The sequence below is a fragment of the Zonotrichia leucophrys genome, chromosome 2, assembly GCF_028769735.1.
Source record: "Zonotrichia leucophrys gambelii isolate GWCS_2022_RI chromosome 2, RI_Zleu_2.0, whole genome shotgun sequence".
NCBI lineage: Eukaryota > Metazoa > Chordata > Aves > Passeriformes > Passerellidae > Zonotrichia > Zonotrichia leucophrys.
Window position 1 is genome coordinate 149186040 of NC_088171.1, and position 14632 is coordinate 149200671.

Below are 14632 nucleotides of genomic sequence, written 5' to 3' on the forward strand. Positions count from 1 at the left end.
AGGTAAGGCAAAGCAGCTCAGCTGGGCCAGTGACTGTGAGTGACCTTCATTAGCTATTTATAACCTCATCTCTGCCTCTGGGAATGAAGGAGCTGACTTCCAAAGGCCAACACAAGGATGGGCTCAATTTTCAACATCCTCTACATTGACTGCCTTTGAAATGCAGCCAACTGACAAGGATGACATGTCCCTTTCTCACAAACCAGGTCTGCTCTCAGAGCAAACATCTCAGCTGATGATCACTCCCCTTACGTGTGATAAGTTATTCCTGGAAGATCACCACTCTGCTTCTGCAAGCACTACAGGGCAGCTGGTGGAGCCAAAAGAAAAAGGATGATCCAACTCTTAAAAACTTGTGCCACTGAAAGAAATAATTTTGCCAACCCCAACCCTGCCTCCAGCAGGTTCTGATTCAGTTCACATCAACAGCAAAGTAACCAGAACAGAGAAGATGAGAACCAAAAGGGCAAAGGGGAAGTCTTGTGCGAGTTTAATGAACTGAACCAGCTCACTACAGCTTATAGAAGTATTAAGGCTCACAGAAGGAAAGGAAAAGGACTGGATAACTGGAAACCAGAGAAGAGAGAAGACAGAGTGCAGCAGGGAGAGGGACAGGTCTGTTATATCAACTTGGTCAACTCATTAAACCATCCCACAGGTGATCTGGCCTTGTATCTGTGCCAGGCTTTTGTATCACAGCTACCAAAACTCAGAGCCCAGGACTGCTGAGCACTGGGGCAGCTCCTGCCTGCCAGAGGCACAGCATGGATGTCACCTGGTCACAGGGACCTGCTCCACAAACCCCAAGCACAGAGCTGGGAGCTGTCTGCCCCGAGGGGAACAGGGTGCTCCAACACACACAACTTGTTATGTGAACCTCCTGATATTCTTTTGTGTGACACAAACACCAGCAAAAGGAACAGGGCTCTGGCACAGAGAGTTTTGTCAGAGGCATGAAGGAGTGCAGCTGTGCCTGCTGCTCAAGGCTCAGTATTCACACCAACCCTCATCATTTTGTGCATTTATGATTTAAGAGCCCACATCCTGCTAACCCTGGCTCACCCAGCTGGGTGATGGATTTTACCCAGATAACTTTAGTGTGCAGCCTACTGACAATTCCTGTAACTTCTAGTACCTGGATTAGTCCAGAAGAATTCCAAGATGTAATTGCTGAACACTGAATACACAAACCTTTAATTTGGATGATAAAAACAAAATAATCAAGTGAGGTATTTGGTGGTTTACTAACACTATAGGAAGCTTTTAATTTAAGAACCATTCCAAGACTACCTCCCCTTTAGTAATCTAAATATTTCTGCAAGTACTGTCATATGATCTTAGACACTTTGTGTTCTGGCATTACAAATATGACAGCAGCATTTTGATTATGCACAGCAAATCTCTCTGGGTTTAAAAGGTATGTCAGGCTGCATGTATTTGATAACATACTAAATGACACTTGGAAAGGTATTGAATAATTTACACCTTATCATAGCTCTTTCATGAGCATTTTACACAATTCCTTTCCACAAGCTTCAAAACAATATCTAACTTTGTTTTTAAAACCAATTAAATGTGTTCTGCAATGTGTACCACGCAAGTTGCACTGCCTTATAGAAATGGAATTGACACTGATACACAAGGTAACAAATTTCCACAGCATAAATTATTCACATCTCACCCACCACTTGATAACACCACTAATCACAGAAAGGATTCAAGAATCTCCTCCTTTCTAAAGTGTGATTTCACAATATTATCGATGAAAAACTTCTTGTGAGGGAAAATACCTGTGTAGCTCACAGAAACAATAAAATATAACATGCATAAAAGAGAATATGCGACATTCCTGAAACACAGGTTTTAAATATTCCTAATTTCTTTCAATTTGTTAAAATCAGGACCCTAAAGAGAACTTACAAACTGAATATTGCCAAATGTGACATCTGCTAAAATATAATAACTACACTTGTGAGAAATTATTGACTATTTACAATACTTTTGCAGAAGATATGTGCATCCTTTAAAACAACCAGCAACTTCATCACAATTGTGGTTATGAACATAAACCACAGAAATAGATGCACAACACCCCTGTGGAACAAGTAATCACATTAATCTATCCTTTGGTTTAATCTTTAGTTGGTTTATTGGTACTTTACAACTCTGAGCTCTCCATTCTCTAGTAGGCTACAGTGTCATTCTGCAAATAAATTTTAGTTTCCTCTTGTCTTTCTACCAGCAAACTGGAGTTTCCTTCCTTCCTGTCCTGAGTGGGTATCACCAGCTTACCCTCCTAAAAAGCTAAAGAAACGTAGGTTATGCCACTTCTTTCAACCAACTAACCAGCAGCATGAAAAACCTCAGCAAATGTGCCCAGGCTATGAAAAACCCCAAAATGCTGCAGTTATTTTTCTACAGTGCATTGCTCCTGGTTTAACTTGAGAAGATCACAGTCAGAAGGAAGGCAGATGCCACTTACTGCTCTGGGTCTCAATATAAGAAAGTTTAACAACTGAGAGGTTTTTCAAAAGCAGAGGGATAAAATTATTTCTGACTGCATTTCACTCTTTTCAAACCACATTTCTCCTGCTCAGTCTATAAATAAGTACAACCACTATTTAACAATATCCTTTTGGCTTTATTTAAATAACAAGATTCATCCTTTTAAAACTGCAGCCATGTGCTTATACCACAACTAGGAATACCATTCTTTTCCTAAAACTTTTAAGCATGACAAAACTTGCAGATTCCAGCACAAATGACTAGGAGATTTCTGTTCCTATTTAATGCTTCCTCTAAATCCCAGGTTTCTCTTCAGTTTGTAGGAAACCCCTTAGAACAACAAAAACCCCTTAAAGCAAACAAAACATTGCTCACAGCTTTTAGTGAGGAATTTGGTGAGTTTATTTCCCCTCATTCTACCAGCTCTATCCCACTACAAGATCTCAGTAAATTAAATCACAGAGTATTTTTTACAAGAAGACAGGAAGACTTATATGACTGACATTGAACAGAGTTATATTCTTACTTCCATTCTTCTGGAGGGTGGGCTAGTTCAAATTTCTCTCTCACACTGGACACCCCCATGTCCAGGTGCAGCCAGTGAACTTCCTCAGACTGCAGGTGGCTGAGCCGTAACCCATAGCAGGCCACATTCTTCACTTTCTGACTGTCCACAATCTTCTGAATTATGCCCTGAAACAGAGAAATACACACTCCTTACAAGCTGTAAAATACAATAATTTTTTTTTAATTTTAAATATCACCATGTAATACCCTACAAAAAATACTAAGCAGCACATAGGTAGCGACTTTATTAAAAATACCAAACATATTTTATTGTAAGCCATTTTTTCTTTCACACAACCAATTATAATTGCTGAAATTTTACCAGCATGACTTCAGAAAACATCAATTAATATGTTCCATGCATTTTATCAGATTCAGGCCAGTATTTCCTCTATGTAAAACAGAATAACATAAAAGCCAATATTTCAAAAGCAGGTTTGTGGATGAAAGCAAGATGCATTAGTTCAAAAAGCCCACCAGCAGTCTTTAAAAGTCACTCTCCATCAAGAACCAGAAAATCATCTTGGACTTTTATCCTCTTCAATGCCCCAACAGCCAGGATTTCATAGGTCACACCACAGCCCCTTGGGTTTCCTTCCCCCTCCTCCCTGACTTACTTGAGATTCAGCAGAGATCTCTTATAAAACCAGGCAAGAGACAATTATTTAGGAACATTCTCAAACACAACAAATGTTGTTTGCCCTGAGGTAAATTTCAGAGTTTGAAGATCTCTTGCCCAAGAAAGGAGTCTTTTACATAAACAGGCCTTTACTTCTGTGACTAGAACGGTCTGAAAATTTCCTACTGAAAAGAATCATACTGGTACACACACACACCGATGCAGGCAGAGATGCACAAGTGATTCTTGCTCAGAATTCCAACAAAACCTCAGCACATCACCAGTGCAAGTTCTACAGGAGCCAGAGGTGACCTTCTGCAGTGAGTTAGGTGAGAGGGGTTTCTACAGGATGGTGCTGTCAGCCTGGAGAAAAGGAGGCTCAGGGGGGCATTAATGCTCTCCTCAAGTCCCTGACAGGAAGGTGAAGCCAGGTGGGCTCAGACTCTTCTCACAGGGAAAAGGGAAAGGATGAGAGGAAATGGCCCCAAGCTGCAGCAAGGAAGGTTTAAATTGGGTATTAGGAACAATTTCTTCACTGAAAGAGTGAAAGCCTTGGAACTGGCTGGCCTGTGGAAGTGGTGGAGTCATCATGCCTTGAAGTGTTCAAAAACCATGTGGATGTGGCACTTGAGGACATGGTTTAGTGGTGAACTTGGGGCTGGGCTCAGAGCTGGATCTGATGACCTAAGCAATCTTTCCCAACCTAAATGACTCTGTGATTGCTTCCCAAAATTTATTGTTTTATACCCCAAAGAAAATGTTTAAAACCCTGATTCTGCAAATTAAGCAAGCAGAAAACTAACTGCAAAAAGAGAACTAAGCACTAAATCTGAATAGAGGGGGAAGATGACACATGTAGGAGTGGAATCATTCTGCTGGTGAGGTGATATCAAGCTGTTAAATCAGCTCACACATCTCCTCAAACTGCAACCTTTAAATAATCCCTCAGAAGCAACACAGTGCACAGAGAAATGTAAAACAAAATTCTTTCAAGCCTACAGGAAGGAAACACAAGCCATGTTTAGTCAGCTCATGGAGACTGAGTAAGAAGAGGCTCCATCAAGCCCAGCAGGACCCTGTGAACAAGAGCAGCAATGTGAGCACCCTCAGAAGCGTATTTTTGGTTCAGAGCCTGCAGGGCCCCAAATCTCCCTTATCTCCCAGTTCTGGGGTTGGACACAGGGCAAAGGGGAGGGCGAGCCCAGACCTGAAGGAAGATGGACAGCAGCAGAGCAAGCAGGAGGCTTGCAGAGGCTGGTATTGTGTGGGAGGGAAACTTCACAACACTGCGGGCAAATCCAAGCTTTCAGGCAGCTGGCAGCAGCACAGACTCACCAGCCACAGCCTGTCCCGACAGCCAGAAGGTGCCTGAGCTGCTGGGAACAAAGGTCGGATGCAAAGGAGCAGCTCCCTGCAGGCTCCTCGGGAAAACAACTCAAGGAGGAAGCAGAGAGGCCACAGATGGGTGCCAGGGATGAGGCAACACCAGGCAACACAAGGGAACACTTCCCCCAAGTGCTCTCCTAACCTCAGCCTATTTTTATCCCAGTGGATTTCCCAAGCCAAGCATTGTTTCTGTCATTCATCAGCCTACAGTGAAACTCTTCCAATTACTCATCCTGTCTCCTCTTACAGCAATTCACTTTTTGCAACCTTCCCCAGCAATTCCAAAGGTCTATTATCAGGTCAGTGAACAGGTTTTAAATCTGCATTTAATGTAAATTGTTTAAGTTTGTTTCTTGCCTGCATTTGAGGCTCTTTGTATCACAAACTACAAAGGAGAGCAGTTGCCTGTATCCCTGGAAACATTCACCACCACCAAGTACTCTCAGAAGAGACTGAGGCATATTTAACCTCTTCTTCACCCAAAGGACAAGCTCTGCTTAGTTAATAAAGCCTAACATTTTAGCATCTCATCCAAAGGGAATGGTGCCAGCTTTTCTCTATGCAAACAGAAGAGATTCACTCATTTTCATCCCTTCCTGCACCCTGCACAGAGCATGCAGCATACAGCATAACATTTCTGAAATCCATCCCTCCCCCATCTCTGACACAGTCAGTTGATAATGAAAATGGAGGTATGTGTTCTCACATGATAGTTATGCCTGCTGTGATAAGAAATGGTTTTGGAAAGGAAAAAATTATGGTAAAATTATCTATGACCATGAACTACTGAGACAACTGATGCATAAGGCTCAGCTGAAACCATTAGTGCTTACTCAGGAAAGAATCAAGATGGACATTTCAGACCCTCTCCAGTCCTCAGGCTGGATTTCACAAGGACTGAAGAAGCCAGGTGTCCTAATTCCCAAATTAAGCAAGATTTTAAACCTTTTTTGTATCATCAATCAAGTCTAAATTTATTGATCTAAATCATCAATCACAGAATCTAAAATCAAAAATAGACATATTTTCTGATTTATGTAAGTAGGGTGAGGTATGTAGTGAGGTAGTTGTTGTCAGCCCAAGAAAATAATCAGCAATAATTAGTACATGCTGCAACTCAAGAAAAAGCACAAACACTAAGGAGAAAGCAGAACAGGTGCACAGGAGGTCAAGTACAAGTGCTGGAAAACACATTCTAAAAAGCCATGTATTGTCAGGAAGGAAGTGGTGCTTTATGTGAAACAAACACATCAAGTGCTTCTCTTTGCTGTTGTTTAGGAAAGCTGCAGAGCTCATTCCAGGTGCTATCACAGTCAGGAGAAATAAGGAAATGTGGTGATTTAGACACCCAAAATGGCTGGTTTGCAGTCTCTAGTAAAACATTTATTTGCTTATATAATTTTTTATTAATAAACCAGAGGAATTGGATTCTAAAACATTTAGAGCCACACATTTAGTCCCATCAGGAGAACCCAGCACACAACAGAGAGCCTCATCCAGCCCCAGGGACTTGCCCAGCCCTGGCTGCTCTTTATAAACATTCCAAGATTAATCCCCAAGGCTTGCACTGGCACTGCAGGCAGCATCAGGTCAGTGCATTTAACTCCCATCAGCAGTAAATAACATGTTCAGCCTCCTCAGGTCCTGGGCAAGCTCCATAAACCCAGTGGGGACTCCTGGAGTGTCCAACAAAGCCACTGCCATCACTCCAGGCTGGGTGACAGCCTCTGGGGAGCCCTGCCAGAGCAGCCTGATGCTCTGTGTGGCACTGACGAGAATGTTTCATCAGAAGTTTCCAGACAAACAATTTAACTGCTTAACCACTGCACAATAGCAACTCCAGCATCCTGCTGAGACATGTCACCACAATGCTCCAGCTGGAAGCACAGCCAAGGAAATCTGAAATCTCTCCAGACTCTACTGCAACCAGCAGCTCAGGAAACTCCTCAGAGGGATTGCTAAGTGGAAAAAACCAGGTAAGGACCAGCAGTTACAACCTGACCACAAACTCTTGACCTCAAATTAATACTTGTTAGAGAGCTTGACTCCAGCAAAAACCTAATCCAGAATGAGATTTCACTTTGGGTATAGGGGATCCATCCCTACATGAATATAAATTCCTATGAGGTGTTTTAATGTGTCTGTTGGCAGCTCCCTACAACTGCAAGGCAGTCACACAATCATCTGCCACTTGAATGTAGTTTAGTGTAATCACATTGATTTTAATTAAGTTTCTGAAGCTGACATTTACATTCTGAACAAAAAATAGACTAGCGCAGCTGAGCAAGAGACAGTGGGAAGCCTTCAGAGGAATTTCTTATCAATAACAGGCAAGGGATAGGTGACCTTTCACTCCCTTTACCCCAGAGAGAAGAAGAAAAAGGTAGAAACCTGGATAGCAGGTTTTTCTTCATGTAGAAACCTGGATAGCTCTCCTTTTTACTCATTTGTCAAAAGAAACACAGATATACATCACAGCTAATTTAAAAAATAGATTGATATTTGCCCTAAATTAGGAGAATGTGCCCAAAATCAGAATTTACAGTAGAGTGTATTTAAGAAAATTTTGAAAAATCAAGGCAGACCAGAGAAAGGCCAAAAGGCACACAGTACCCTTGGCTCTCCCAGTATGTATCAATAACACTTTGCTTCTGTAAATGAGTCAAAATGAATTGATTGCTTGTAATTTAACAAGACTGATGTGCTACTATGAATAAATTGAAGACAGAATAATATACTCCCAGTGTGACTACAAACCTAATTTCCTTATTTAGTTGGAGGGACAAAGTTTCTTGCACCAGAAAAGGTCTTTAAGTAGCAGCTCTGACATAGGCACAGCGTGCTAATGTTTGTGCAGCACTTCAAATATGCCAAACACTATTTATATATCAAGTATTGCAACTCCTGATGACAGATTTATATGGGGGGCTTAAATGAAAAGCTGAACAAAAGTAAATGGCAAAGGTCTGATGAAAATTAATTTATCGTTTTCATACAGGAGAATGTGCCCACTATACCAAAACCTGGGCTGTCCTCTGATAACACTGACAGTCAAAGCACAAAGCCCACATTCCTCTTTTCTCATTCCTGTGCTTATCCAGCAAGCACATTTGTGTATCATATGATAAACAAGACTGGAAACTGATGAGGCTGCACAAGAACTCTGCACCTGAAGCCCAACAAGTTGATACTGCAAGCACAGCCTGCAGACAGGTTTGTCCTGCTGGCCAGGATCCTGGCACCATCCCAGCACTGAGACACCTCAGCCCAAGCAGCACATCCACCCAAGAGCCTCAGAGCCTTTCACATTCAACCATGCTCACATCTGTCACCCCAAATACCTCTCACACCCACACAGAATCCCACAAGGAACCTTCCAAGCACACCCTGACAGCACTGACAGAGCAGAGCTGCTCCAGCCCTGCTTTCCAGTCTTCTTGCATTAATCAGCACTTTTCTGTTCCTACTGCACACTTCCCAAATTAATGCAATGCTCTTTTAAAAGCTGACAATAAATTTAGTTTTGAGTGTGGGCAGGAGGGTGAGGGAGGGGATTCTGCCCCTCTGTCCCCTCTGGTCAGACCCCACCTGCAGAGCTGCATCCATCCCTGGGGGCCCAGCACAGGAAGGACCTGGAGCTCCTGGAGCAGGTCCAGAGGCCACCAAGACCATCAGAGAGATGGAGCAGCTCCCCCACGGAGCCAGGCTGTGAGAGCTGGGGCTGCCGAGCCTGGAGAAGAGAAGAGAAGATCCAGGGAGAACCTAGAGCCCCTTCCAGTGCCCAAAGGGGCTCCAAGAGAGCTGGAGGGGGCCTCTTTCAAGGGTATGAAGTGATAGGATACAGGCAAAGGGCTTTAAATAGCAAGAGAGAAGGTTTAGGTTAGATTTATGAAGTTTTTTTACAATGAGGGGGTAAAACACTGGACCAGGCTGCCCAGAGATGTGTGGATGCCCCATCCCCAGAAACACTCAAGGCCAGGTGAGGCTGGGCTCTGAGCAGCCTGATCTAGTTGACAATGTCCCTGCTCGTTGCAGCAGGGCTGGAATAGACAACCTTTAAATGTCCTTTCCAACCCAGATTGTTCTGTGATTCTGTATTTCTCTACTCCCTATCCTCAGATGCTCAGGCAAAGTCTAAGAGCCCCCTTGGATCCAGTTTTTGTACAGTTAAACACTGATGCAGGACGCTGACTTGAAGCCATCTACAGATCTAGATGTTTTCAGAAAAATGTCAAAGGGCTATTGAGATTAGGTTTAAAATGTTATTTTGCATGTGTGTCTCATCTGAGGGTATCAAGAGTATTTTGCACAAGTAAAACAGGCATTCCAAAGCCCAAGGATCTAAGTATACTGATTATCACTATATCATACACCTTTTTGTTTACATTTCAAGATCCATAATTTTGAATTCTTGCTATCTTTCTCAGGTTTTTAGAAGGGAGGCACCTACAAAATAACAATACAACCATGCCTTGTTATCTGATACAGTTCATACAGGCATGCAGCAGAGAAAAGGAAAGAAAAAAGGTAAATCACACCAATTTTCTAGCTCTTATACTAGACCAGAAATTATTTTATACATTTTTACACACATCTATTTGATGTTTGAATGGCTGCACTCCAGTCTGCTTCTATACATCAAATAATTCCACTGCCTCAAAGCACATATATCACTGTACACACACAGAAATGAGATTTGAATATGCAACCATTGCTGTAAAGAGCTGACTTCACCAAAAATATTAATCCAGCTTTGACTCCTGCCAGCACTCACAGCCTCTTTCCACAGAGCTTTGTGTGACCAAGCTGCTCCCCCTGTTACTAAATCTAGTAAGAATCTATTTTAAAAGAAAAACCCAGTAGATAAAAACTCATCCAATTAATATATTTGCATTTCCTTTCAGATTGCAGTAGAAACACCAGAGCGGCTCCACCCCATGCCCATTCTCCTACAACTCTTCTGGCTTGGGGGGAACTGAGCAGCAATAAAGCACATCTGGCCATTCCACAGCTGGGGAGCAGATTCAGGATCAGTATTGTGCAGCCCAGATCTGCTCCAGAGTAGCCAAAGTAGATGTGTAGCACCTTTTGTCCAGATATTGGCTCTAAATAACACAGACACAGGTTTGAAAAAGGAGGAGCCTTGGAGGTGAGTGGGTGGAATCACACATGGCACTGAGGCTGGACTGACAAGCCTCCTGCCCTTTTTCAGAACAGGCAATATCCTTCTTGGGAAATGCTTGGAAACCAGGAATGCTGCTGAGGATGACAAGGGATGTTCATCAATAAGGCTTTAATACTCTGTTCCCTCAGTGCCAGCATAAACAGGCATTTCCTTTCTCCCCCCAGCCTTTTCAGCTGTGTCAGGGTGCAAGACAATGCAGCTAACAAGATTACAGAACTGATCTGGATTTGCAACAACAGCAAAACAATCATTCATTTAAACTTGGATGAGTTTGCCAAAACAGTCACACCACCTGTGCCAGCACAGCTACGGTGGCAGCATGAGAAAACAAACAGCAAGGAGGAGCTGCCAATGAAACTCGGGTCTTTACCAGGGTAACATTTGAATTTCAGACCTTTGCACTGCAGGATCTTCCCATTCCTCCACCACAAACTGATCTCCACTCAAACATTCTGCTCTCTTGCACCAATAGGGGAAAGTACAGCAAGGACTGAATGGGAAAGAAGACACAACACAGAACACAGTAAGAGCTGAATTACTGCTCAGTGAAGACCCAGCTGAGTGTGCTCCAGCCCTTCCCCTAAAGCACTCAGCTTAGGAACAGACCAGAGCACACAGCTTTCCAACCTGCACATGTGCCTTATACCTGGGAGGAGCAGGGTTTTGCAGGTGGGCAGGGAAGCTGAGGAATTTGCTCCGGTCTTTTTGCAAATGGGATGGGATAGGATGTAGCCAATGCTCCTTGCATTTAGGGTTTTTTGAAGTTAGATAATATCCTTCCCCTTAGCTACTGTACTTGTTAAATTCAGCTTTTTGAGTTCTTATTCTGTCAACATTAAGGAAGCTGACATTTCAAGGTGGTACTGCATAGAAAAGAAAGAAAAGGACACTTGAATTGAAACCAGGTTAAGAGAACCCCAAACATTTACCTTTATTTGTTCAAGAGCTCTAACCATGTTTCTCTTCAACTACAAAAATAAGGACTAATCAGACAGGTTAAAAGTTTTAATGCTATCTCTATCCAGCTTAGGTTGTAGACAGTATAACAAAATTGGAAAGAAAAAAACCTTTCTGATAATCAAGGTACAACACATGTCTGGCAATAACCTGGTTTGAGATTTGTGTTTGTTATTTCCACATAAATAATGTCTTTACTTCTCACAACAACTGGTTAAGAATCAAGGACAAGCTTTAAAGGCTAGAACTTTTAAAAAAGGTGTAATTGATGCAAGGTGGGCACCTCTGGGGTGGAAAAGGAGACTGCACAGAAGATCTGCACTTTATAAAAAGTCTCCTGTAAGGACTCACACAAGGTTTCCCAATGCCCATTTTCCAAAAATCCCAGATCTTCTCTACCCATTCAATGTGCTACATGCATTGCAGTCTTTTTTTTCTTTTTCCTTAATGATGGCTACAATTCTGCTTCAACCACATCTGAAAACAGAGGTGATTTTCTCCTAAGTGTTGATCAAGACCCAGTGGCAGTGTTGACTTTCAGGGTGCACTTGAGACCAAAAAATTCCATCTCAGCAGCAGCCACCTCCTCACACGCCACACCTGAGGCTGTGAGCAGGGCACAGAATGCCCTGCATTCCCTCCAAGCCCCAAGCCTGGAAATCCCTTTGTGCACAAACATCCAGACACCACATCCAAACAAGCCATACCAAGATAAACAAGGAAGATAAACAACTTTTCTTCCCCTGGCAAATGTTTGGCTGTGTCTGCATACACATTCACAGGAGGAGACCACTGTTTGCACATTCATAAAAGCCTTTTCTTTCTTTTGGAAATGAAGCATGTCTTCAGTATAAGACCAAAGAAAAAGAGGGTAATGAGAGCATGCCAGTTCTTTGAAATCCAAGAAAGCAGTTCCCAGAATTGAGAAGCTGCTCTTGCATCCACTGCAGAGCACAGCCTTCAATCCTCTGAGGAAACAGCAGTCTTTGAGGGACTAAATCCATCCAGAATAAGCAGAGGTGAACAGCCCAAAGTTCTCCTCAAAGCAAAGCCTATGTGGAGCCACACTGCTGTCTTGGTGAAAGACATTTTAAAACAAGCAGCAAGGAAATCACAGTCAGCCTTTTAAGGGATTTCTACAGAAAGCTGATTTCTGTTCATATTAACTTAACCACCTGAGTTTTAATGAAAAGTGTTTACCCTTATGACCAAGGAATTGCAGAGAAGGTATACAGCTAAATCACTGTTTCTACTCTACACTCTAGGATATTGTATCTTTGTTTTCCTCTTTTTTATTTAGTTTTTTTAAGAGGAAAAGACCTTTTTATTGCTGGTTTGACTCTCAAACACATCCTTCATTCACAAAGGCAAACTGCACCTTGTTAGAAACAGAAGATGTTAGGAACCACAAATCAGGAAAGAAAATTCCAACTTTACTTTCCCTGGGTAGATTCCATAAAGTCCTCTGGCTTTAGCAGCAGAAACACCTTTAATTGGCTCATCTAGAGATTCCTGACCAAGTGTGACTTCTAACACTGGGAATGTACCCCAAATACTGGAAATGTTGCCCAGCTATCACCAGCAGCTGTGCTGACCAGGGAGCAGCCTTAGAAAACCTCATTTCCTTTGAATGGCAGAGCTGTCCCAAAGACATTCACCTTTGAATATTCCTTCAGAGCTCCTTGGAAACAAACCCAGCTCCAGTCTCCTCCCTCAGGCTGTAATTCAGAAGAAATGGCAGAGTCTCCTCCACAAAAGGAGGCATAAAAACCTTACAGGCTATTTTAATCTTCAATTATTCAGCTTGGTCAAACAGCAGTCATTCCAATGGAATGTAGGCTTGTACTCCAACAAGGGTTTACTGTTTCTAAAATAAATGTCATGGTAATACATCAGTGCTAGACCTTCACTACCTGCACATTCACATTCAGCAGTCACTGTCCCAGTTGAACAAAATAACAAAAGAAGGACATTTGCAAAAAGAAGGAAGTTTACCAGCAACCCATCAGAACAATACAAAATTCCCACTCTTTTGGAAACATCCATCCAATTAAAAGTACATGTAAAAATTAAAAATTAAGGCAAGCGTCAAGTAACTGCTACTCGCCTGTTCTTTTGATCCTGTTTTTATTTAAAAAATGGCATATTCTTGCTTTTAAAAACAATATATAACTGCCAACTGAACTCAGCACTGAATTTCTTAGCAACTCCAAGTTTTATATCCTTAAAGTCCATAACCACAGGTATTCCTGAGCTGGAAAAAAACAGATTTAATATCTGCTTTTGTTTTCCAGGGTTTTACATACTTCTCTGGAAAGACAGCCTTCATTTCAAGTACCACATTAAGAGCCCAGGACATTTATCCAGAGGAGAGGTTTGCAAGGTTAAAAACATACTGAGACATAGTTTTGCTCCTCTTGTACCAAGTAATGCACTTAATGAAACAAATCAATCAGATTAGAGATAGCAAACCATTAATACTTAAGTCAAGGAGCAAAAACATTTCAAGTGGCACCCAAAAAACTTTACTCCACATAAAATATGTATGCAATTGATGATAATGATTCCTGTTGCTGAACCTCTGATCTGTCCCCAAACACAGACAGGAACTTATTGAATTGACAAGAGACAGATTTTCTGATCATCACCAATGAAAATCCCTGGATTTCACAGGTCTGTGTTTAGGAACACAAGAACTCCTCCACTGAGGAATTCTCTTGGGCCTTTGCACATGCAGCCATGCTAGGAAATAAACAGTGGAAAGGGAGATAAACATTCAAAACTCTTCATGGGTTTTTATTAATTTCGTTTTCTCTTGTACAAAGGAAAATTAATAAAGGATAGAAGGAGAAACAAGTCTCCATCACTCCATGACAATCTCTCTCCTCAGCAGAATCTTTGCAGTGGAATTTGAAGAGCTGTTGGAAGGAAGGAGCAGATGGGATCTGCTTCCACAGCAAGTACCTCACAGCAGAAAACAACCCCACACACCACCTACCACCCTGCAAGATTCTGCTCTTGGAAGATAATTAAAAAACAAGCAAACCACAAAAGCATTTGACATGCTAAACTAGGCTTAGTTACAGTTTAGATACCACAAAACCTCAAAAATTTAAAGGATAAATGCAGAAAAGGTAAGATCTCAGCATTAGAGAGGATGTAAGCTCACAATAAAGTGTTCTCATGCATATATAACATTTCCACAGAACTCTAAAGATTACAGATACTTATTCTCTAGAAAGTCACAACTTTTGGGTTTTTCCATAGATGAACTGAAGAACAGTATTATAAAAATACAAGCAGCAGGTGACTAGAGGGGGAGAGGATGGAATGACTGTCTGGGGGAAAAACCAAACAATATTTCTTTCCCTAAGTGATGTACACATTATATTAAAACATTTTAAGCACATAAA

At 41.9% G+C, this 14632-nt stretch overlaps 1 protein-coding gene across 8 annotated transcripts in view; it reads right to left on the bottom strand.

Moving 5' to 3' along the window:
* Positions 1-14632, bottom strand: part of PTK2 (protein tyrosine kinase 2) — a 187029-nt gene that overhangs the window by 89848 nt on the left and 82549 nt on the right. For all 8 annotated transcript variants that reach the window (XM_064706739.1, XM_064706740.1, XM_064706733.1 and 5 more), the window contains one exon: positions 3032-3198. In XM_064706739.1, the coding sequence (XP_064562809.1) occupies positions 3032-3198 (167 nt within the window). The remainder of the gene's footprint in view (positions 1-3031; positions 3199-14632) is intronic.